The sequence below is a fragment of the Ctenopharyngodon idella genome, chromosome 18, assembly GCF_019924925.1.
Source record: "Ctenopharyngodon idella isolate HZGC_01 chromosome 18, HZGC01, whole genome shotgun sequence".
Classification (NCBI taxonomy): domain Eukaryota; kingdom Metazoa; phylum Chordata; class Actinopteri; order Cypriniformes; family Xenocyprididae; genus Ctenopharyngodon; species Ctenopharyngodon idella.
The window spans coordinates 25,082,415-25,107,579 of NC_067237.1; the positions used below are offsets into that span (position 1 = coordinate 25,082,415).

Here is a 25,165-nt window from a genome sequence, read left to right on the forward strand (position 1 = left end):
AAGAAAGTCCTTACCTGATTATATGTTATCCTGCCGAATCCCTTTAGCCATGTTTGTGTATATGCACATACACACAAGCTATTACAAATCACATTTAACATCCCAACTGGATTTTCTTCACAGACTTTATCATGGGTTTAGAACACAGAGATGAGTTTATTTTGTTTGTAAGTTTTCAAGGTATTTCTGATTTCCAAAGACAGGCAAAAAAATAATAATAATAATTGTAATTTCTGTCAAATCACAATTGGGGCATTTCCAAACTACCTCATGTTCTTTCGCCCACAGAGGTATATATGAGTGAGAAAATTATTTTTCACACTGAAATTTCCCTGCTGAAAAAAAAAAAAAAAATGCATCTTGACTTGAACCAGCCTAAAGTTGTTTTATTAGCCGGTCTAGAAGGGAAAACAGCTAAGACCACCAAAGCTTAGTCAGTTTTTTTTTTTTTTTTTCTTCAGCAGATTTTAGGAACGATACAGATGTTTAGTTTTGGAAAAAAAAAAGAAGGGAAAATCCAGAAAAATAGCCTGTGGTTTTCAAATAGAATGCAAACATACTTGCTGTGTTTTTGCAACCTCATAATAAGCTCATTAGCTAGGGTGAATGCAGGTAAAGTGCCACTTTTTGTTAAACTTGTAATTTAGATAGGCTACCTAGATGTTTTTTCTTCTTCTTTTTTTTCTTTATTACTTTTGTTAACTTTAAGGTCCATCTATAATATTTCAGTTTGAATACAGTTCATATAATATGTTATTTGCAAGGTATATACCAATAAAACATTTTAGATCATGCACTCCAGACAAATTTCTTTTCAGGTAAAGTGGGCCATATCTGGTATATCAAAAATGATTCTGTATCTTAATTAAAAACACATGATTTATTAACACATATTATCAAACAAACATATTCAACATCATATTTAACAAACCCAAAAACTTATAGTCTAGGGCTTTCAGTATTCATCAGTTTACTCAATGCATCTGTAAAATTCAAAACAACTGATAGAACATGTGTTGACACTAAATTTGATGAAATTTGAATATCAGAATATTCAGAAATCTGAATATTGATGAAAATGATCTCTACAACAACATATTAAAAATGTGACTATAACACATGCAACACATTTTGCTCCTCTCATCCTTTCTTCACCCCACAGATTGAACTTCCCTTCTGCTCTTTCCTTTCTTCCATCACTAACTTGAATTTCCTGACTGCACACTCATTTGTTTTCTAAAAAAGTAGATTATACATGTCAACTAAAAAAATAACAAGTGAATGTCAATTTATTTAATGAATTTGAGTATAACCTTAAGTATAAGGTTAAAGGTCGCCCACTTTACCTGAATCCAACTGGCCCACTGTATCACATTACACATTTAGCCAAAGTGGGCCAGCAATATTTGCACCTTAAAAGAAAACTAACAAATTTTTAAACATTTTATTCTTTGCATTTTATTCCTTGTTAACTTTAGTAACCAACAAAATCGGAACTGTCACAATAATATTTGTTTACATTCAACCTTAACAGTTAGAAATGAACATCTTATGTTAAAGGGTTTTCTACCTTTCACCTTGAGGGAGTTCTCCTTTGAAGTGTGGCCACGCCCCCTAGTGTCATATTGCGTCAACCAAAACTATTTGATCATTTCAAGAAATAGTGTCTCTTTAATATAGCCCATATGCTCTGAAAGCATTGAACACAGTACAATCAAGCTTAAACGGCCCACTTTACCCGCATTCACCTATATGCCTCCAATAGAGGACTTGCCACATGACTTTCCAAGAAAGTCCTTAACTTTAGCCATGTTTTTGTATATGCACATACACACAAGCTATTACAAATCACATTTAACATCCCAACTGGATTTTCTTTACAGACTTTATCATGGGTTTAGAACACAGAGATGAGTTTATTTTGTTTGAAAGTTTTCAAGGTATTTCTGATTTCCAAAGACAGGCAAAAAAATAATAATAATTGTAATTTCTGTTAAATCACAATCACATTGTGGACATTTTTACACCGTAATCTTTTACATTAAACAGTGTTCATTTTGCCTCACTGATAAACAAGTAAAGAGCTGAGGTGCCTGTGTTTTTAGCAGTGCAATAATTGAACTTTAAATGTCTAAAACAATCTGTGGGACTCATAATACTAAATAAACTACTTAGGCAGAAGCTGACATTTTTAATATTAAAACATATTTACAACCTAACATGCAATCTTCCCTCTGAAGAAAGATAAGTATGCTTGTTTACAATTTACAGTCTTAATAAAACAGTTTGGCCACATATTCCATCTCGTTCAGTGAATTCTGCATAAAAATTCCACTGAAAAAAAATCATAGTGGAAGATTACAAAGGCCCCAAAGGAAAAACATATTACGCACAATTAAATAAAATTCCTCCTCAGTTATTTAAACTTCCAAGATTGAGTTATTGATGCGTGAATTATTACTATAATCAAAATACATGTATATTGCATTTCTGCGGACCTTAGAAAACACTGGTTTGACAAGATATATTAGAGTTTACATTAGGTGTTTTGCCTTTTCTTTTTCTGAAATATTCAGAATATCACTTCAGGCAATATAAACAGCATAACATTACATTGTCTTTCATGGACCAATGATACCAGATGCATTTTTTTTGCTCACATTTTACCAAATGCCATTGTGTCTTAAAGAGACAGTGGCTCAGAAGTAATTACAGGAGATGGAAAATTAAACCTTTATGTGCAAAGAGAAAGAAAGGTAATCAGATTGCACCGCTTAATGTGGCAAATTCACATTTAAGACCAAACTGTGAAAAGACCTTCAACTTCACAGCATGTTAAACCTATATTACAGGTAGATATCTGTGATGAAGGCATATAATATAATCAAAAGTAGCCCAAATCCTCTTTTAGACTATTTACGTATTCTATAGTTCATTATTATAATTTGTTTTTTTCCTATTTGGTTCTTTATCAAGAATTTTAACCAATACCTAACAAATATGCCTAGTTATCTATTAGATATAAATAGACAGCATTTCAAAAGACCCATTCCAGTTATTCTTTCTAAACAACAATCAAACCATTTCACATCCATCATCGTCTTCCTCCACCTAAAATATTATTTCTAAAATGTCCATCACGGCACGCGCCTCCACTAATCTCCACTTAATACTTGACGTCACGCTTCTTCAAATAACTTTACCTAACTTTGGCTTGAAATGCACGTTTACAAATGAAAAATTATGAAAATAGCTCTCCTTGTTCTTATTGACCCGGAAACTTGCAGGCATTTCACGACAAGCCTTTGGTTTCTACACTTAAAAAAAAGTTTCAAATAGTAAACATTGAAATTATACATGCAAAACTGTCTTTTCCAGTCCAAGGATAGTTTCCCTTGCATCAGTGCCCTCTTGGTGGCAGTTCTATCTGTGCAAATGGGCCAGTCCACAGTCCTGTGAGGCTGTCTGGCGGAGGGGGGTGTTGTCATCCGTGTTTGTCGGCTCCTGAGCATTGCCGTTTGTGGGGCCGCAGCGAGGAGTGAGTTTGCGGAGATACTCTGCGTGGACAGGTTTGTGGCACTGTAGCACCCGAATCGCCTCGTCGATCTTGAACCATTTCCGCTTGCGACCTGCAAAACATATTTCAGAGCATTTTGCAATACTGAAACCAATACGAAATATTTAAAAGCATAAACTACAGTAGTTTACGGAGCCCCTAAAGGGACATGGTGAAGAGAAAAATATAAGATGGGAGAAAAAATGATGTAAATGCTCAACAAATGTTTTGCGCCCCCCTGAGAAATGTTCTCTGAACATTCAGAAACAAGTAGTAACATTTAAAAAAAAAAAACTAAACAAATATCCAACTAAAACATTAGATTTTTTTTTAAATCTAATGAATCTTCTTTATACAGTACAGTATATGGAACGATAAGGAATATTGGCAAAGTCTGGCAAAGTCTGCGATTATTTTATGCGCAGCTTGTCAGAGCTGTACGACTCTGTGATCAGTAGTAAATGCTTCTCTATCTGAAGGCCAGGGGGCGCTCTTGAGCAGAAACTCCAAATATGCCCTGCCTTAGAAGTAGATAACACATGTCATTCCAGGAAATCCCTATGGGCATCATACTATCGCTGTAGCCGAATAGACAGAAGATTTAAACGCTTTGACTGATTAAACATGACTAATAAACACACGACTGCCTTATTCTGTATAAGAAGCCACATCATCTCACAGAAGGATGCTCAACTGTCGTTATGAAGTGAGTTTGGAGTAAAAACATGTTATTAAATGTTGTCTTTTGTTGGACAAGATGTTAATAAATGCTTCTCATGTCTGGAAAGATGTTTGACGCGTGTTGCTTTTTCAAATGTACATTATAAGCGACTCAAACTCGCAGTGCTTTCAGATGGATTAGCATTTGGAGCCATAATTCATTGACTGCGCATAAAAAAAATAAATAAAAAAATAATCGCAGCCTTTGCGATTTCATAAATCGCACTAAGAATTGTGTTTAAGCGCAATTTCAATGTTATTTTTTGTATCGTGCCCTAAATCGCACAGCCCTAATGTGGTGTGAACCAATTTTGAATTTTTTTTTTGTTTTTTTTACGGACGCAAAACCAGCAAACAACTTTTTCTTCTGTATTAAGTTTATACAAAGATCAGAATCATCATCAAGGGGAGACAGACGTGGATTAAAGATCTAGACAGTTTGAAAACTTGCTGCTCAGTTTTAAAAATGCACAGCTTTATTTAAATACAGTACAAAAGGTCAACTTCACAGTGAACTTGTCAGACATTTGGCTGCCCAACCATCTGACTGACAAACATTCCTCTGTATTTATAGTCCTCAAAACTGTCTCTCACAAAGTGCTGAAACTTAAACATTTACCTTAAGCATTTTTAAATATGTCATATATGCAGGAAGGTCATTCCTTTGACAACCAGACTATTGACCTTTTCTTTGCATTCTAGTCAGCTCTGTGTCAAGTAAACTCGTTTCCTCTGTGTATTGAGGTTATGATGCCCTATTTGGCAGCCGAAACTATGGTACAGGCAGAGCGAGGCCAGCGATAGGGGAGTGTAGTGACGCTAACTGGAAAACAACTGCTAACAGCACGCCTCCCTGTGAACAAACTTCGGTCTATTTATACAGCTACTGGGAGTGAAGGATTACCTGTTTTTTTCTTTCCTCACCATCTACAAATAGTGCAAGTTTTGAATTGCGCTGTCTGTGGGAAAATGTTATTATTGTGTATCCTTCCTGACAACAAAAATTCAGTAAGTAGAAGGTTTTAAGTGGCTAATCCACATGCCTGCTCTATATCTGTAATAGCTTTGGAAAATAGTTACATAAATCCCCATATTTGCAGCTGCTTACAGATCAGCAGTTGTGTCTTATGAAAAGAAATGAGCTGGTTATGATAAGCTTGTCTAAAACGATTTAAATTCTGTCCTGTTAGCAGACTAAGCTGTTTGCAGACAAATAAAGTCCCAACTATTGATTTGCTGCAGACTTGGGAAGAGGTCACTTTGTTACAGGTGAACTTTTCTGGAGGACCCAATTTCCATAGACCTGTGTGCTGCTATATTCCAAGTCTTCTGAAGCCGTATGATAGCTTTGTTTGAGGAAAACTGTATGTCTTATAATGAACGTCATACTTGCAGATGCATCTTGCATTAGATTTGAGAACTATAGCAGAGAGGAGGATTTTTAGTGAACAACTTTATCAAATGGCTTCAGAAGAACTGTAATATAGCACACAAGTTAGACTACTTTTATGCCGTTTTTTTATCAGCCTAATAAGGGGTACGTTTACACATCAACGATGAACTAAAATTGGAAAAGTTTTTCCTTTGCATCAAATCGATCCCGTTCACATGGATCTGTAAAAACGACTAAAAACTCTGTATTATGCATGCCAGGCCAGTAGGTGGCGATGTCAATTTGTTAAGAAACAGTACATGTCTATAAACTGAACATGTAATACGCAAGCGCATGACGTCGGCGTTTTCACAAATTTGCATTTTTGTAGTTTACACGGATATGTTAACGGTATTGTATTCAAAAAACGTTTTCAACAGTTTTTGTTTTCAGGCCCCCAAAATGCCGTTGTTGGGTAAACGAATGGCCAAAAAAAGTAAAAAGTTTTACATTTTTATTTAAAAATGGTGCCGTGTAAAAGGCCCCTTAGTCATCATTATGATGAAAGTTTCTCTAGAAATTCTGCAATAGAAATGTTGTGTTCCACAAAATAAAAAAGTCAATCAAGTGAGTAAACCTTTTTTAACCTTTTAAAATAACAGTTTACCTTATAGTTTGGGATATTTAATATGTTTAAATGTTTTTGAAAGAAGTCTCTTATGCTCACCAAGGCTGCATTTATTTGATCAAAAATACAGTAAAAACAGCAATAATGTAAAACATTATTGCAGTTTAAAATAACAGTTTTATTATTTTAATATATTCAAAATAGTATTTATTCCTGTGATGGCAAAGCTGAATTTTCAGCATCATTACTGCAGTCTTCAGTGTCATATGATCCTTCAGAAATCATTCTAATATGCTGATTTGGTGCTCAAAAACATTTTTTTGTCATTATCAATGTTGTAATGCTGCTTTATATTTTTGTGGAAATGTGGTACATTTTCACAGGATTCTTTGATGAATAGAAAGTTTAAAATAACAGCATTTATTTGCAACATTATAAATGTCTTTACTGTCACTTTTAATCAACTTAATGCATCCTTGCTGAATAGAAATATTAATTCCATTAAAAAAGTAAATCAAATCAAAAGAGAATCAAAATCATACAATGCAACTTGAATAGCTCTTTTGAGTCAGTTCATTTTAGTGAATCAAAAACAATTATGAATAACTTGGAGCAGTTACTGAATGAATAAGAATCGTTTAACAAAGAAGACAGTCTTAAGCAATACACCAACTCACCAATATTGACCGAGTCCTCCCAGTCTTCCAGTGTCTCTGTAACAGTAAGCACATACACATATGTCCGATGCTTGCTGTCCTGGTTCTGCTGTACAGAATGAGAAACATAAAGTTATCACATGGCTATACAATGTGGGAAACATATGAAAAAGTGCACTGAGTAGGTGTGAAGATAAGATATTTACGAATGTTTATGAAATAAAGCCTTGTTTATTAAAGTATTAGTGACATGCTAAGTGTAGTGTCTTATTTTATACAAGGCAGTTTGGCAGTCTTACCTCAAACACCCCCAGTAGCCTGCCAAGGGTGCCCCTCACACCAGCCTGTTTAAGCAGGAATAGACATGGAAAAAGCATTAGAGAGACTCACTTTTTTTCCCAACTCACAAGCCTTTTTGGTTTTAAACACGGTTATGGCCTCAGACTGAAAAATCATACATAACGGCCTCAAAAAACTGAAAATAGAAATAACTAAAAACACTCCAACAGGTCCCATAACAAATCAAATATATACATGAGGCTATGATGCTTTATTGTGCAGATTATGGCACTTTAAAAAGGAAATGACTTCAGCTATGACATAAGCTGCAGCATAATTCTATCAGTGTTAACAGCGGCTTAACATGAAGATGAACACACCAAATTTCTGGAACCGTACCAGCTGACACGACACATCAGGCCAAAACATTAGCCCCGGCTCACTGATCCGGGAGACCTGAGCTGCGTGTTTCCATAACACAGGAGATTCCCGGACAACATAATGCTCACAAGGGAACATCATGTCTTCATTCAGACACTGCAAAATGCCCCAACCAGCCTGAGCTCACCCTGCAAATTGGGTTGAAACGACGGCTCACGATCGGAACTGACAAACAACAGGGGGCGATTTCAGGGACTATGAGAGATTTGTCTATTTAAAATGCCCTGAGCGTGTTTCTGTCATCTCTGTGTATCCTCATCTGACACGGTCACATGACATGTGCATGGCCCTAGACAAACCCTGAAAACAAACAGCAACTTTCATTCAGTCATAGCTGGAAAAGGACCAAATTTAAACATTTAATGAGGTCAAATGTCATTTTTATGCCCCATCCAGAGTTTTGGCCTGGCTACATTCTTTAAAGAGGACCTATTATACCAGTTTACAAAGTCTTGATTTTGTTTTTGGGGTCTATTAGAATAGGTTTTCATGCTTGAATGTTCAAAAAACACCTTATTTTTCACATATTTTACATTGTTGCAGCACCTATCTTTCCAGTCTGTCAGTAACACTCTGTTTAGTTCCTGTCTCTACGAAGCCCCTCCTTTCGAAAAGTGCAATGTGCTCTGATTGGTTGGCTGGACCAGTGTGTTGTGATTGGTCAACCGCTTTGAGCGTGTTTCAGAAATGTCACGCCCCTTACCATAACCAAGTTTCAACACTACGAACACAACTCAACCAGGACTTTTTTTGCGTATGCCTTGGGCAGGAAATATTTCAATGTGGGATATTGTGGCGTGTACTTTCCCGGAAGAAAACTGCGGAAGCCATTCTGCAATATTCTCCTGTACTCTAAAGCATTAAATTATTTTACACAGTGAAACAGCTCACCAGCAGCTAAAAAGACTCCCCACACAATGACACTTCTTCCTCTATGCTTCACTGTTGGTAGAGATGCATTTATTATTATATTTCTCAGCAGATTTTCAAAGACACCGTTCTGGAGCATCACCATGGAACTCGTGTTTTATTGTGATTCACCAATCCACACACAATTTCCCATATTCTGCCAAAAACTTCATTCTCTCTTTGACGTTTTTCTGAGACAGCAATGGCTTTTTAAGTAGTGCATTTGCTTAAATTTAGCTAATTTCATCTGTGGTTGAGACAATTAAAATCTTAGTGTTCAGCCATTTTGGGCTTAGCCCTTTTTTTGCCCAGGAGTGTACAATCGAGGCATTTCAAGGAGTTCAGAAACAGTGCTTACTGATATAGAGAATAACTCCTTTTGGAGCGGACTTTTTTTAATGCGCAAACAGCAACATTACACACTAAAGTAAGTGAAAATGTAAAAATAAATATGTTAAAGAGGACCTATTATGCTTTAAGTTACCATTAAATACATTCTTTTTTAAATGCAAGGTTCCTCCTTACAAGAGGCCTGTTATAAAAATGACGCACTTCGCAAGAGCTTTGGGACATCCCATCCCTGGCAAAGCCCCTGGGGGTAGTAGTTTTGGTCCCATGAGTGTTGCCATAGCCAGCAGCAAGCTGTAATTCACAGACAGGTTTATGGTCTCCTCCAGGGTCTCCCTAACACTCGAATGGCTTGAGTTACACCTTTTAAACCATTATGTAACAAATAAATCCCTCGAAGTACAAAATAAAGTCTTGTGCATGAAGGATAAAATGGAAAAAAATAGGCCAAATATGGCTTAGTTGTGTAGGTTTTTTTTTTTTCAGTGTTATGCAATTATGCTTCAGTTAACTGAAATGTAAAACTCATTCATTCGATTTGAAATTATTGAATTGAATTCAACATGTTATTGAAGAAAACATCACAAGCCGGCTGATTTATTTTGTTATACAGCCAGATAGTGTGTCCAGCCCTGTTGTAAATGTCACTATTCGTTTACGGTACCATAATTAATTTCATACTTTTGGGTGCTGTAATTAAACTGCATTCAAATTAGGCAACCGCAAGAGTCCAAACACCGTGACTCTTGAACCTTAGGGACATGTACATTTCAGACGGACGAGGCCAACGGTAACAGGACACGGTTTCTAAATGTCACTGTAATGCTTCACAGCTGTCAACAAATTACCATCTTGGCAACCTCTACGATGGCCCTTCAATGTCATGACACAGCCCATCCTTGAAACGAATCGCATAACCATTAGCTGAGATAGACATGAAAAGATTCATTTAGTGAAGCCTCCTAAATTGAAGATGACAGAAAACGTGCTGATGTACAGATTGTGAATGATGATTGAGGAATCTATATAGTGGTGGTGGTATCACATGACCATAGCTCTCATACCGAAATCTATAACAGCTGAGTCAAAGGTATGGGCAAAAACTGAGTGGAATGCAGAGTAAATGAGAGAGTTTAACTGACTTTTTAATGGATAATTTAACTGCATAAAACACATTTAAAAAAGATAAACAAAGATGTGAGCTTAAAATACTATTTTTAAACTATCTTCTTTTATGTTCCACAAAAGAAAGAAAGTTTTGGAACAGCATTAGGAATTTTGAGATGACAGATTTTTAGTTATTTGGTGTACTATCCCTGCAATATTATGTAATATTTTATCTTGAGTCATTATTTGACTAAGTTTAAGACATTTTTCCACAACCGGATTAAAAATTGGATTAACGAGATGATTACTGGTTGAACGGAACTTGCTGTACTGTGTTACTTTTTAAAAATAGTATGCAGCATATAGTATATACTGCTAAGTATGCAATAAGCAGTATGCATGGTGTAAAGCAAAAAAAAAATCTTGGTGACAAGATATGAGACAGCTGCAAACCATAACTCTCACCTAAATATGAGCAAGATCTCTATGCTGGTGCTGTAAACATAGCACTACAGTATAGTCAGGCCTCATTTAGGACCTTGGACCTACCGACAGACCCTCAAAAGACTGCGGGACCACCATTACCCAACAGATCACCTGATGATGCAACCCCCTTCAGTAAATCAGTAAAGATAAGACAAGATTTTTATTTTACTCTAATAAATACATAAATAACACAGAGATCAACTGATAAGTCCTGCTAAATAACTGAAACATTTAAGGTTGTAAAAAAATACAGATGGGAATTGAAATACTCGTCATATTTATGAATGTTGTTTTCATGTTGAATTAAACATTATCACATTCTAACTTGCATGTTTCATTTAAACATATACACTACAGTTCAAAAAGCTTGGTGTTAGTCTCTTATGCTCACCAAGGCTGCACTTATTTGATCAAAAATACAGTAAAAACAGTAATACTGTGAAAAAACATTACAATTTAAAATAATTGCTTTCGCTTTTGATGCATTTTAAAATGTAGTTTTTTCCTGTGATGGCAAAGTTAAGTTTTCAGCAGTCATTACTCCAGTCACATGATTCTTCAGAAATCATTCTAATACGCGGATTTGGTGTTTCGGAAACATTTCTTATAGAGTACCTCAGGGATGACGTGTTTTTTTGTAGGCAAAACCCGGAAGCGAGTTAGCATTTTAGGACTTCCGGTTCCATCGCCGTAAAGTCTATGGGTTTTTTTTGGAATGGGTTTTTGCTAAATCGCCTGAAATAAGGTCTGTGGTTAACAAAGCCTCTAAATATTTTCACGTTTTGATCTATGACATAAAACACACCAGTTATATCCCGCTTGTGATTTTTTAAACCTTTATTGTGTCTTAAAAACGGCGGTTGCTAACAAATTGCTAAAAGGGACTACTTCTTTTGGCGGGGACTTTAGACGTCATCATGACAAACAGGACATTTGGACAGCATTTCTCATAAAAAAGTGGATAAGTATTCATACACAGCACAGATCATATAATCAGCGAGCATGTTTTTAAATAAAGTAGTTTTTTAAATAAAGTTTGAGGAAGCTTGGTGGTGGTGACGTTGATCCGCGACCATGGTGTGCTGTAGTCCGTTTATAACCTACTGTTAGCTTTTTATATCTGACAACTTTATTTAGGTTTCAAAATGTATAAATGTTGTGTTAACTTGTAAAGATTATCTTGACAGACAAAACGTGTAAGTGTCATAACCCTTTGTTAAACACAGAGCTTATTTTTTGCGATTTTCCAAAAGTCTATGGGAAAAATGCATAGGCTTTCGATCAAGGGAACCCGTGCCCCGCTAACTTCCGGGTTGGCCTACAAAAACACGTCATCCCTGAGGTACTCTATTATCAATGTTGAAAACAGTTGTGCTGCTTGAAATGTTTGTGGGAACCATGATACATTTTTCAGGATTCTTTGATAAATATAAAGTTCAAAAGAACAGCATTTATTTGAAATCTTTTCTATCATTATAAAAGTCTTTACTGTCACTTTTGATCAAATTAATGTGCCCTTCCTGAATAAAAGTATTAATTTCTTTAAAAAAAATAATAATAAAAAGAGTCCCCAAAATTTTGAATGGTAGTATAGGTAGATTTATTATTAAATTATCTCTGGAAGGTGGTTATCTGGGAGATAGGGTCTGATCCTAACATTGTCTCCATCAGACCTTTACGTGGTAATTCCAAAAACACAAGAAAATATATAACTATCATTAATAAAGTGTTCAATTACAATGTTAAGTTCTTGGAAATGCATTAAAACCTCTTGTAACTTCTTCCTTTATCTGAAGAACAGGTAAATCAGGAGTTCTCAACTCTGGCCCAACTCTGGAGTTTAGCTCCATCCTTGACCAAACTCACCTGCCTGTGAAGGTGCGTTCACATTAGAGATGCACCGATACCACTTTTTTCAGAATGAGGCAGACATCGATACTTTCATTTTTGGTACTCGCCGATACCGATTTCACTGCATTTGAAATTTTTAAATATATTAGATAGAGAAACCAAAAGAATATGAAATCGTTGATTTACATGTAATTTGTTTAGCAAATATATATTTCCTTCAGTTATTTTCATGCTGAATTATGCCTGTTAAATTGTATTGTACACGCCTCTGTTAATTTCACTGTTCATTACATTGCATTATCATATTTTATCTTTCATTTAATAGCACAGCACATATTTAGAGCTGCTTCAGCAGGGCTCAATGCAAAGGATATTTTTTTTCTACTGGCCTGGATGGGTCAGTGGTTCAAACGTTTAGATACCAGTGAAATATCACAATTCTCTATTATAATTTTGATACTACAGCAAAAACTACTAGCATAATTAATGTAAATTTAAAACATTACTAAAGACAAGTAAACAGTCAGTAATAAAATAAGAACAAATAATCCAATTACAAATAGCACAAATAAATACAATAGAACAAAGATACAAATGTAATAAACAGTGCTTTTCAGGTACAAATTTTGAATAAATTAATCAAATGTAAAATAACACTGCATATAACACTGCATAGTCTTCACTGTATAAATTAAGTATAGATTAATCTTTATTAAAGTTACAAAAGTCATCCTTTAAGAGCAGTGAGTGATTTCTTTGTCCTTTGTTGACTGATTAATAATAAAAACACAGCATCAAGTTTATTAAGCTGCTGTCCCTTTAAGACTGAATGCACAGATCCAAATATATTGTTACACATGCGTTTTATGTTCACTTAAGACATAACCAACTATGTTTACTAAGATACTAGCAAAGATGGTCGTTTTTAAAATAATTTTGTGTGAATTCGTCAGTTCATGTGCAAGAAGACATGAAAGAGAATTCAATGCAGTATTCAAAAGCTGTCTGAGACGCGCGCTTCGGATGTTTGCGCACAGTAAACTTCTTGTCCTGTAAATGTCCTGTAATAATGTAGGAAACCATTTGATATACATAAATCAAGTAACAGTTCAAGTTTTTACTTACATATACGATATAGCTTTAATCCAAATGATGCATGTGTGCTGAGTGAGCAATCAGCAATCAAAATCATTCAACAGAAGTGCAAGCGCTCTTTGTTTTTACCATCTTTTAAAGGGATAGTTCACCCAAAAATGAAAATCTGATGTTTATCTGCTTACCCCCAGGGCATCCAAGATGTAGGTGACTTTGTTTCTTCAGTCGAACACAAATAATGATTTTTAACTCCAACCGTTGCGGTCTGTCAGTCGTATAATGCTTGTCAATAGGAACTCCATCTATAAGAGTCAAAAAAACATGCACAGACAAATCCAAATTAAACCCTGCGGCTCGTGACGACACACTGATGTCCTAAGACATGAAACGATCGGTTTGTGTGAGAAACCGAACAGTATTTATATCATTTTGTCCAACTGCCTTGCGTATCCGGTTGGTGAGGTCTGAAAACGCGTTCTGATGACGGAAGTGATGTCTCGCGTTCATACTTCAATGAGTGCAAGAAATCACTTCTGTTGTCAGAGCGCGTTCAGACCTCACCAACCGGATGCGCAGGCAGTTGGACATAGTGGTGTTTTAGAGGTAAAAAAAAATTATATAAATACTGTTCGGTTTCTCACACAAACCGATCGTTTCGTGTCTTAGGACATCAATGTGTCGTCACGAGCCACAAGGTTTAATTTGGATTTGTCTGTGCATGTTTTTTTGACTCTTATAGATGGAGTTCCCATTGACAAGCATTATACGACTGACAGACCGCAACGGTTGGAGTTAAAAATCATCATTTGTGTTCTACTGAAGAAACAAAGTCACCTACATCTTGGATGCCCTGGGGGTAAGCATTTTTGGGTGAACTATCCCTTTAAAGTCAGTAATATGTGCCTCATTTTACCTTCTTTGCTATCCATTCTGCTCTCAGTTTGCTCTGTTGTCTATGTTTCTTAGTCACAAGCACTGTACTGTACACACTGCATGGTATCAGTTGCTGGTATTGGAGCATTTCAATGAGTACAAGTACATGAGCGCAGTATCGGTGCATCCCTAGTTCACACCATGACGTAATTACCGTAATTACAACACTGACACTTGTAAAAAGCGTTCACGTCCTTGTAGAACTTTTAATTACAACTTGTAAACGGATAATACCACATGACTGCAGATTCATTTAGGTGTTGATAGTGTTGCCATAGAAATGCATAATTCCCAGTTCAAGGACGTGAATAACATCACGTGTTGACATCTCGAAATTACGGTATTTACGACATGGCATGAACGCAGCATAACTGTCTAGTAATTGTAAAGACCTTGATTAGCTGGAGCTAAACTCTGCAGGAAAGTGGACCTTGAGGGCCAGATTTGAGAACCCCTGAGGTAGAAACCTAGAGGACAGAGCTCACCTCCTCATAGACCTCTCGAACTGCAGCTCCTCCAGGCTCCTCTTCTGGCTCCATCCCTCCTCCTGGAACGATCCATTGATCTGGGTGTCGACTGCTGCTAACGAGCAAAACCTGCCACACACACATTCACAAAGAGAGCTTAGTCAGCTAGTCCAAATCCAAATGCTCATCAACACTTTGCCAGAACATCTTGATTACATAACTAAGCCTAACCCGACACTGCTCACAGTGCTATCAGTACCAAAAATACCATCCATCTGATAAACTTCCTTGCACTCTAGGAGAAATACTGGCCTCAACATGTACTGGTAGCAATTCATTCCATTTCATTTCATTTCATTTCATTTCATTAAGAGTGATAGTTCATGTTGCTCCAAACCTGTATGAGTTTCTTGGTTAATATTTTGAATGTTTATGAAACAAAACATTGGAACCCATTGCCTTTCATTGTATGGCCAAAAAAAGACATTTCCCAAAGTTTGATCACTGTCTTTTACTAAAAAATGTATATATAACAATTGCATTTATGCTTCCATAATGAGCTACTGCGATTCCAGTGCATTAATCTCACTCAATGCCGTCACTCTTCACCACTCTTCTAGAAGGCAATCGTATATCTGTGGAATCACTTCTTATAAATAAACTACCAACAACAGCTGCCTCAGCCATAGCGACAGATTCTGTGTGCTGAGAGTCAAGCTCTGCTTTGGGCTATGAGGTGTGGGAGCAAAAACAGCTGCGGCTGGACCAGGTGATCATGAGCGATGGAGAAATCTCACAGGTTCTGCATTAACATTGCTCCAGAAGGATCACACGGTTCAATCATAGCCCTAGTTTGGGAAAACCTAAGAATCAATATGCCCACTAATGCAGTTACAGTAGTTGTTCAAGGATAAAAATACAGCATGGAGTTTAAGCTAGAGTTAAAGTTGTTCAGCTTTATTTTTAGCAATTTAGTGCACTTTCATTCCAGGAAGCATTGCAGTCAATATTTGGCTATGTGATATGTCAGGCAAAATTCCCCACCCACTGATAGCTATGAAAGCTATTTTCATTCAACTCTATATATAAATTGATATAATAAATTAATAAAACTAAGTCACAAAGATATAGCTAACCTTTTGACTAACACCACAAAACAGCAAAGATATTTACATGAATCTGTCCAAATCAACTCAAATTTTGAATAATTATGGCCGACAGGTAGAATGTATTCCCTGATATGTAAAATTTTAGACATATTAGCCATCAAATCAAGAATCTTGAATATTTTTATTATATATTACGTTGAGTAAATCAGAGCATTCTGGGAAATTAAAGTGATAGTTCACCCAAAAATGAAAATTATCCCATGATTTACTCACCCTCAAGCCATCCTAGGTGTATATGACTAACACAGACGAACATGACAAACATTTAAAAAATATCCTTGCTTCTCCAAGGTTTATAATGGTAGTGAATGGCACTCCTGATTTTTAAGTCCAAAAAAGTGCTTCCATCCATCACAAAAGATGGCTTCAGGGGGTTAATAAAGGTCTTCTGAAGTGAAGCGATGCGTTTTTGTAAGAAAAATATACATATTTAAAATTTTATAAACTAAAATAACTAGCTTCTGGTTGACGAATGTACGCATACTGCGCACATCAACTTGCGCCAAAAGAGTAACTTCTGACACTATGTATGACGTAGGATTTAGGAGTAGCGTAAGCTTAGACGCCTCTTGCGGTTCAAACATATAGGGCTGGGCAACAAACTCTAGCTCCTTTCAACATTTCTCTTTAAAATTTCTCATTTTAGACTTCTAAATCATGACCGGTGTTTTGTTTTGCTCTATCCTTTGCGCTTCCACAATCGTCATGCGTCGGGTCAGGGGTTACTCTTCCACCGTTACTCGATTTGTGTAGGCCATCTGCTGGAAGCTAGGTATTTTAGTTTATAAAGTTTTAAATATGGATATTTTTCTTACAAAAACCCATCGCTTCACTTCAGAAGGCCTTTATTAACCCCCTGGAGCCGTGTGGATATCTTTTGTGATGGATGGATGCACTATTTTGGACTTCAAAATCAGGAGCGTCATTCACTATCATTATATTTTTTAATATGTCTAAATAGTTATTACTTTTTTTATTTCAGTTTTTGTACATAAACAAGTTAAGCTATATGATAATAAGAAATGTTGCCTGGGCAACTAGCTGAGATAAAATGTGTTTTTTATTTTATTTTATTTAAGTTAACTTTTTTAAGGTTTTAGTTTTAACTTGAATATTCTTGATTCAAATTCAAACTGAATTGGAATTTAAATTCTCAGTACAGTTTAAAATGGTGCACAGCTCTGCTTTTTACAGAACATTCTACCAGCTGATGACGTTAAAAATCAAGGGTAAAGAAAATATTCTCTTTACAGATAAGGACTGAATCAAGGTCTGTCTGAAAGCCACAACAAATGGATAACAGTTTCTATGACTTACAAAAAAAAAACCCAACACATTCACCTGAATAACATTACTTAAACAACTGTAATCAATTAATTACTCAATCTTTTTCACCATTATAAAAGGATCAATTAGCTTTATTACTCCAACCCTTAATAGTCCTGAGCATCTGCTGACATACTGACCCAGTTCAGAGCCCCACTGACACTCAAGATGAAGTGCATGTTAAATCCCAGCATGAGTCTGAGGGACACGTGTGGCCCCATCATCATAAACATGACCAAAGAGAGTCCGAATCTTTTCAGTTGGGCAAACCCCAGCAGACAGTGGCTGTCTTCCAGTCATGATATGGCATCAGGGCCAAGGCCGTGTTTGATGTTTCAGGAAAGTCTGTAAACCTATTTGTGGATTAGATTATAAAAGGTTTTACAAGTTTCACAGATAGTTTGCAACTACTTGAAATGTAAAACATTACATTTGGCAAATGCTTTTACCCTAAACTTCTTAGAGTGGATTCAATCTATATATTGCAACAGTGTGTGTGTGTGTGTTCGTTCCCAGGGATTCAAACCCATGACCTTCCAGTTGCTAACATTATGTTGTACCAGACGAGCAACTGACATGCTAAAACAACTCACATGCATAACAGCATGTCAACACAAAACTCGGCTACTAAGACATTCACACTTTCAAACCTTTCACTTCATTTGCAAGTTTGAAAGGTAAAGCTCACAAGCTAAAGGTGGAAACGCTTATGGCTTAAAATCAGTCACGTACAGCACGCAACTGAGTGCCGTTTCATTCTGGCTTGTTTTAAGGGTCATTGTTCAGGTTCAGTCCACTGTATCATGTTCGCATTTAAGGGGATCACTGTTGCTATGACAACTCTGGCACCACTGTTATTGAACCAGTCTGCTGAGCTTGACAATTCAAAAACTGAAATAAAGTCCCTGAGGTGAATGCGGTCCTCTTGGTAGACCAGAAATGACTGTTTATCGCCAACATAATTGTTTGTATATTTGAAGCTAAAGTTATAAAATCTACTTTTGTTTAGGACAACTCTATCCAAAGAAAAACAGTTCAGGCATTTTACCAAGATACAAAACAAAAACAAGCAAAGCCACCACATTCAATAATAGTCATAAGTGGGCGACAGAATGACAGTGGCTCAACTCAAACAAACACCCAAAAACACAAACATTTTTCAGAAGAACTGTATCAGCAGCATTCTTTCTGAATGTAAATACACATCCTAACCACACTGTCGAGAGAATGGTGTTGATTGGAAAGTCAACAAACCATGTTTGTGTAAAGAATTACTATTGTTTTACTGATAAAACGCCATGCTTATTACTGCTGTAGTATTTACTATTCAATGCACACTATGCAAATTATTTGCAAAGCACATTGTTTGGAATATTGTATACCACAATTCAGTACGCTCAACTTTTGACTTTTGTATTTCTATACAAAACTGGAAGAAAAATACTGGAAGAAATGACTGGGTGCCACTTGTGATGAGGTTGTGTAACAAATGTAGTTGTTTGACTGTTTAAAATATTTGTAGTAAAATAATGCAGTTTCACTTACTGTTTAGTAGGCAGTATATATTTAGTATTTAGTATTCAGTATTTACTAAGTAGCAAGCTAGTATTCCATTCCGAACATACACTACCGTTCAAAGTTCAGTTTAGGGTCCAAATTTTAAAAAATGTATTTGAAAGGTGATGGCAAAGCTGAATTTTTAGCATCATTAAGGCCCGTTCACACCAAGAACGATAACGATAAAGACATTGTTCTAAAAAATCGTTCTAAATAAAAAAAGAATAGCACTGTCCACACCACAGCTATAACAATAACAATAACAATATAGAGAAACGATATCATTGGGATAACTTTCAGAACGATTTCTTCCAGCTGTTGAACGATAGAACACTGACAACCAATCAGAATCCATCCTAATTTAAGGGGTTGCGCATTCAATGCGGAGAAGTTAATCGAAGTCCAGGAAAAGCCACCACTGTTTGACAAGTCAAACCCCCTTTTCAAGGATACTTTAAAGAAAATGGATATGGAAAACAATCAGTCATACCCTCGGAAAAAATGGTGTTAAGTATTAACAATGAGATCATTATGCCAGGCTGTGGCAAACAGTGTAACATAAAATTACCTCAGGTATCCAGCGCTAGTTTCGACAACATTGTCTTGCATCCTTTGAAGTTGCAGTGAAAAAGACTAGGCATTGTTTTTATTCCACTCAGTCTTCATCAGCTAAATTCACTGTAAGATTAGATCGATTACACTATAGCTATTCACTCGAAACATAGCATGCTGAGGACATCTGCTGGTTAAAGCCGTGTAAATGCAACAAGAACAGAAAAAACATGTTGTACACACGTTGAAACCACAGCGCGTGAGTTCAGAATAAACAGAGCGTTATCGTTCGTTGGTGTGGACGCAGATATAGTTATCGTTATAGTTATCTTTATAGTTATCATTCTTGATGCAAACGGGCCCTTTACTCCAGTCTTTAGTGTCACATGATCCTTCAGAAAGCTTTCTATAGGCTACTGATTTGTTGCTCAAGAAACATATCTAATTATAAATCAATGTTGAAAGAGTTATGCATTCTGGTTCATATTTGTCGTTTTCGGGAAAGTAGCCTATAGGTTATTTTCTTGAAAATGACTAATAATATACCCAGAATGCATTGTTTTTACGATATATTACTGTTTCAATGGAAAACGGTATTTTACTGTGTAAATTTGTTTCGTTTTTTTTTTAGTCATTTTTTAAAGAGTAGACCGTTTTAATTTTCAGATATTGATTTGCAAGCCAATTAAAACACCTCAGCAACTACATGGAAACATCCTAGCATTGCACCATTGTTTTGCATTTTCTTCAGAAAATGTAAAAAATCTAACACGGCTATCACTATTAGATTTACACAAGCATTGCTGCATTGAAGATCTTTTAATGAAATCTAAGAGCTTTCTGGAGATTGATATTGTGTAATAAAGTGGTAAATTATGTTTTTTGTTTGTGCAAAGCACTTGTGTCGCTTTATAAAATTAAGGTTAAACCACTAGAGTCAAATGGATTACTTTATGATGTCTTTGCTATCTTTCTAGGGCTTGAAAGTGGTAGTTGCATAGGCTGTCAATAGAGGGACAGAAATATATTTAATTAAAAAGATCTTCATTTGTGTTCCAAAGATAAACAAAAGAATTACGGGTTTGGAACAACATGAGGGTGAATAATTAATGGCATACTTTTCATTTTTGGGTGAACTAACCCTTTAATTTTTCTAGCTGACTAACGAGTTTATGAACATTGAATGTCTTTTCTGAAGTAAATGTGATGTTATAGGCTACCTGATATATAGTTTACAAGCTATTGACGTATTTGTGTGGTTGAAACACTGATTGAGCGATTACATGAGACATGATACGGATTTTGGTAAGTTGTACTGTATCTTTCAACATACCTTATGATGTTCATTCATATTTATTCATGCATCTAGTAGTAAAGATCAGTTCACTGATCGGCGGTATACTTCAGATTTAAAGGGTTAATCAACTGAAAACAGCATAGACCAAAAGATCAAAATGAGAATCGATTAAAGAGAAATCAATCCATCCCTATTATGAGGCTTTGTGAGGTCTTATAGGACAAGAGCACAAACAGTAGACGAGCTGAAGGGCTGCACTTCTCGAGAGTGTGCTATGTTGTCGCTTGTACTCGGCTAACTATCACTACGGCAGGAATGCATTGACGTCCACAGTATAAGGTTCCTGTACTCAACACTTAAAATGATCAGAAGTGAATAGAAATACACAAAAACAGGTAAAATACTTCCCAAAGATGAGAATAAAAGAGAGCTAAATAGCAATCGTTTGAATAAATGAGAAATAAAGAGACAGATAAAAAAAAGTGGGGAAAAGGACTCTGTCAGGGGACAGTGAGTGCTGTCATTCTGGTTCTATAAATTGCTGCTGATATGTCACTAGGAGCCTTAGAACATAGTGTAACTTACCCCCTCCCCTCCCCCTCTCTTAGTGCTAATCACATGGAGAAGCAACCTGGGAGACCAGGTCCTGTTGCAATGCGGAACATTCAGGGTCTGAGGCTCCCATGCCTCGACATGTTTTATATAATCAAACTTAGACAACTCTCGTAGTACTTCTTAATAAAAAATACACTGACTTGGTAGTTTCAACAAGTTCAAGTTCATTTAAGGAAAAGAAGACATCTATGGGGGAGTATTTGTGTATACAACAGCATTTTCCTGTAATTTATGAGTGCACTTCCCACATCAGGTCAAGCCCTCGCCTCAGAAGTCAAGAACACCTAGACTGTGACTGACACGTTTCATAATAGACAGTATTTTTAGTCTAAGCAGAACCTTCTTTCGAGGAAGTCGCAAAATGCTGTGGGTGATCAATTTGATCGTAACAGTTCTTCAATGATTCAATGAGAGACTTTCAATTTTGTGGAACACAAATTATATTTTGAAAAGTCTTTATTGAGTTACTTTCAATGTATGGAAAAAAAATCTGTATATGTCAAACATTCGCCAGTCAAGCATAAAAAAAATTTGTTGTTGGATTTACTAAAAGCAGTGTCAAGTAGGTTCCACGCAACTATATTGAGTAATTTGTACAAATAACAATTTAATTGTATGAACAAAAGAAATTCAAGTAAAGCTGACAAAATTACAAATCATTTGAATTGGTCACAGTTACGTATTATTTATATGAGCAGTTTACTTAATAATGTTATGTTTATTACGTAAGGTGGACACATTTATTGACTTAATTTACCTTATTAAGTGAACTATTTGCTCTACAAAACGCACTCAAAAAATAACTCGTTGAACAAACTCAATTGAATTGAGAGCAAGAATTCCATCCTATAAACATGCGTATATGTGCGCTCACAATCTAAACACAGGTGCCACTCTTCTGCATAATGGTAACCAAAATTCAAAAACATTACAGAAACTCCTCTAAATGACCAACATAAATGAACATTAAACACTAACATAAACTAACAACATCTTTCCCCTTACTCATTTTAGTACAAACAACTCAGTTAAATTAAGTCAATGTAGTTACATGAGTTTAAGTAATGTAAACAAGAATGGTTTGAGTGAAACTAACAACAGTGAAAGTTCATTTTTTGAGTGTATACAGTACATTTAAAAGAGATTAGGTCACAAACCTTCTGATTAAGAAGAACATTGTATCCCCTTCTCTCTCTCATATAGACCACAAAACAGTATACATATGAATTCCTTAAAGTGCAAAAACTATGGAAATATTAAACTGGCGAATGAGTAACAGCTGTGCGATATGATCTGTCATCTCTTAAGCAGAAGGTCAGTTGTTACCTGTTGTGGATAGCTGTCATTACTCAGGAGTAAAGCTCACTGCTGGCTTTTAGTGTGCTGATCTCAATGATTACATTTATAACACCTGCCATCAGTCCTCCATGCACAGTCATATATTTCTAGACATGAATCATGAATTAGTGGTCAGTGAGTGAGTTAATGTTAACAAATGGAAGCTTATTGTAAAGTGTTACCTTTATTTGTAATATTATTTAGATACTTTTAACTATTCAGATTCAGTTAGTTATAGATAATATTCCTGCTTTTGTGGTACTATTTAAATAGACACCAGAATTCATACTAGTAACTATAAATAAGTACTAGTACATATTAAATAGTTACTGGTAAAATTGGATTAGATAACTGCTGCATCTGTTATACATACTAGTCGGAAGGTAATAGTTGATATCCGGACCATACACAGATAATAACTCAATAACAGTGGAATAAGTACTAGTCACTACTTGGATAATAAGTAACTAATTAAGTAGTGACACGTTACAATAAAGCTCCACTTGTTAACATTAGTTAACATGAACAACGAAAAATACTTCTAAATCGTTCATTAACATTAGTTTATGTTCATTTTAAACATTTACTAATAATAAATTATTAAAATCAAAAGTTCCATCTGTTAATATTATTTAATGCGCCTGAGGTAAAAATGAACAATGAATAGCCTAGTTGTATCGTTATTAACTAACGTCAACAAATACTGAAATAAATGTATTGTTCATTGTTAATGCATTACCTCTAAGGTTAATGGGACCTTATGGTGAGGTGTTATCGAATAAGTATCTAATGATTCTAGTCACTAATGGTTGGCTTACACTGATTTAAGAAATAAGCCCTGGTAAAATAAAATATATAGCCTAGACTATAGTTAGTAACAAGGTATACTATTCTAAAACAGGTAGCAATATCTCTTTCTGACGTCTCTGTGGGCGACAGTAGTAGTAGTAGTAGTACATGTAAACCACCAACATTTGCACTTTTCACAGGCTTACCTCGTCCTCCCGATCGTTCTTGAAACATAGACATGCTGCTCGTTTTTTAAAGCCCTCTCCGTCATATGTCCTTGTCTGATTTGGCTTGAATTTCATCATGTGGGGTTTTCTCCGAACAAAACAAGAATACAAGTGTTCTCGGTTGCCTAGTTTTTGGATCTCACGCGCAACGCAACTGCCTTTCAGGCCAAGAGCTGAAAGTCGTCCCAGATTTTCCAGGCTGATCATACAGTTTGCATTTACAAGACGTGCCTCATGTTGAAGACATAATTCCTCTCTTGACAGCGGAGATTGTGAGTTTAGGTGTTCTCGTCTTGACCATGATGGCTGGTTAGTGCTGTGTGTGTGAACACTCCTCTGCTGCGGCTCTTCAGCTCTGCGCAGTCGCCTTAAATCAGCTGCAATAGGATCTGCGTTACAAACCCAAGATGCCATCAACAGATAGGCGTTTCCCTCTTTGAAAATATGAATGAGACATCATCCCAGCTGCCAAAGGGGGAAATTGATTCATCAACGTTTGAAGTGGGTAGAATTAAACTATGATGCATCGATATACATTTGATACAAATGTCAGTTATTGAGTCGAAGTAGCACTAGAGACAAAAGCCACACTGACTGCAGCGTTATAACAAGGATTGTAGTGATATGTTGTACTGGCGCCATCTGCTGGTACCCGTGTGTTAATTGAATCATTTTAAGAGTATACTAGACAGAAGCCAATTATATATTATTTTAAATCGATGTTGAACATGACAAGACAAAGATTAGATTATATAACGGACTAAACCCGTCCGAAATGATCTTGAATCGACGACTCACTGAACCAAAATCCGTCTTTTTTAAGGTTAGACTTGATAAAACAAGAGTGAATCGAGGATTTTACTGAAAAGAACTTTATTTTAATAGTTGAAATGATACACATAAAACGTACTGGAACTTTTTATTAAAACGTGCAGCAACTTTGCAGCCAACATATGTGTTAGTTTTAGAATTGTCTCGTTAACAACTTTATAATAATGTTCTAAAAGAGACTGACCCTCCCCGCGATGTCAGGCAGCCTAATAACCGAACCGTTTAACTGCTTCTTTGAAACCGGTTGAGTGAAAGAACCGATTCACTGAAAAGAACCGATTCATAAAAAGGAGTCGGACTTCGCGTCACTAAAAAAAACAAAACAAAAGAGCAGCTCTGTGAAACTGTATGGACAACACAATTAAATGTTTAATAAACCCTTAATTATTAACAGATATTAAAATTTAATGTTCAGAACTTAAAAAGATGCTTTAAAGATGCACATGGTGGAATTTCTTCAAATGAAATAAGTATGTCGCTTCAGGTTATTTTGTAGTAATGATAAACTTTACGATGTGACTAACATTTTCTCCAGGTTATGAAAGCTTACTGAAAGGCAGGAAAACAGCATAAGATAAACAAACGAGCAGTTAACCTGCCTGTCATTCTCGGAAAT

At 35.9% G+C, this 25,165-nt stretch overlaps 1 protein-coding gene across 3 annotated transcripts; it reads right to left on the minus strand.

Annotated features, from left to right (window-relative positions):
* Window positions 1-1,896: 1,896 nt before the first annotated feature.
* On the minus strand, window positions 1,897-24,291 carry nudt4a (nudix (nucleoside diphosphate linked moiety X)-type motif 4a). 3 transcript variants are annotated; one of them, XM_051870045.1, is made up of 5 exons: window positions 23,698-24,291; window positions 14,867-14,977; window positions 7,232-7,276; window positions 6,954-7,038; window positions 1,897-3,629 (listed from the first exon to the last, which is right to left on the minus strand). In XM_051870045.1, the coding sequence occupies exons 1-5, from the start codon at window positions 24,130-24,132 to the stop codon at window positions 3,424-3,426; spliced, it is 882 nt and encodes a 293-aa protein (XP_051726005.1). In that variant the 5' UTR covers window positions 24,133-24,291; the 3' UTR covers window positions 1,897-3,423. The 3 variants fall into 3 exon arrangements, with proteins under 3 accessions (XP_051726005.1, XP_051726004.1, XP_051726006.1); XM_051870044.1 differs by having other exon boundaries at window positions 6,954-7,041; window positions 23,698-24,290; XM_051870046.1 differs by lacking the exon at window positions 23,698-24,291 and adding an exon at window positions 22,691-22,825 and having other exon boundaries at window positions 6,954-7,041.
* Between the last annotated feature and the right edge of the window lie 874 nt (window positions 24,292-25,165).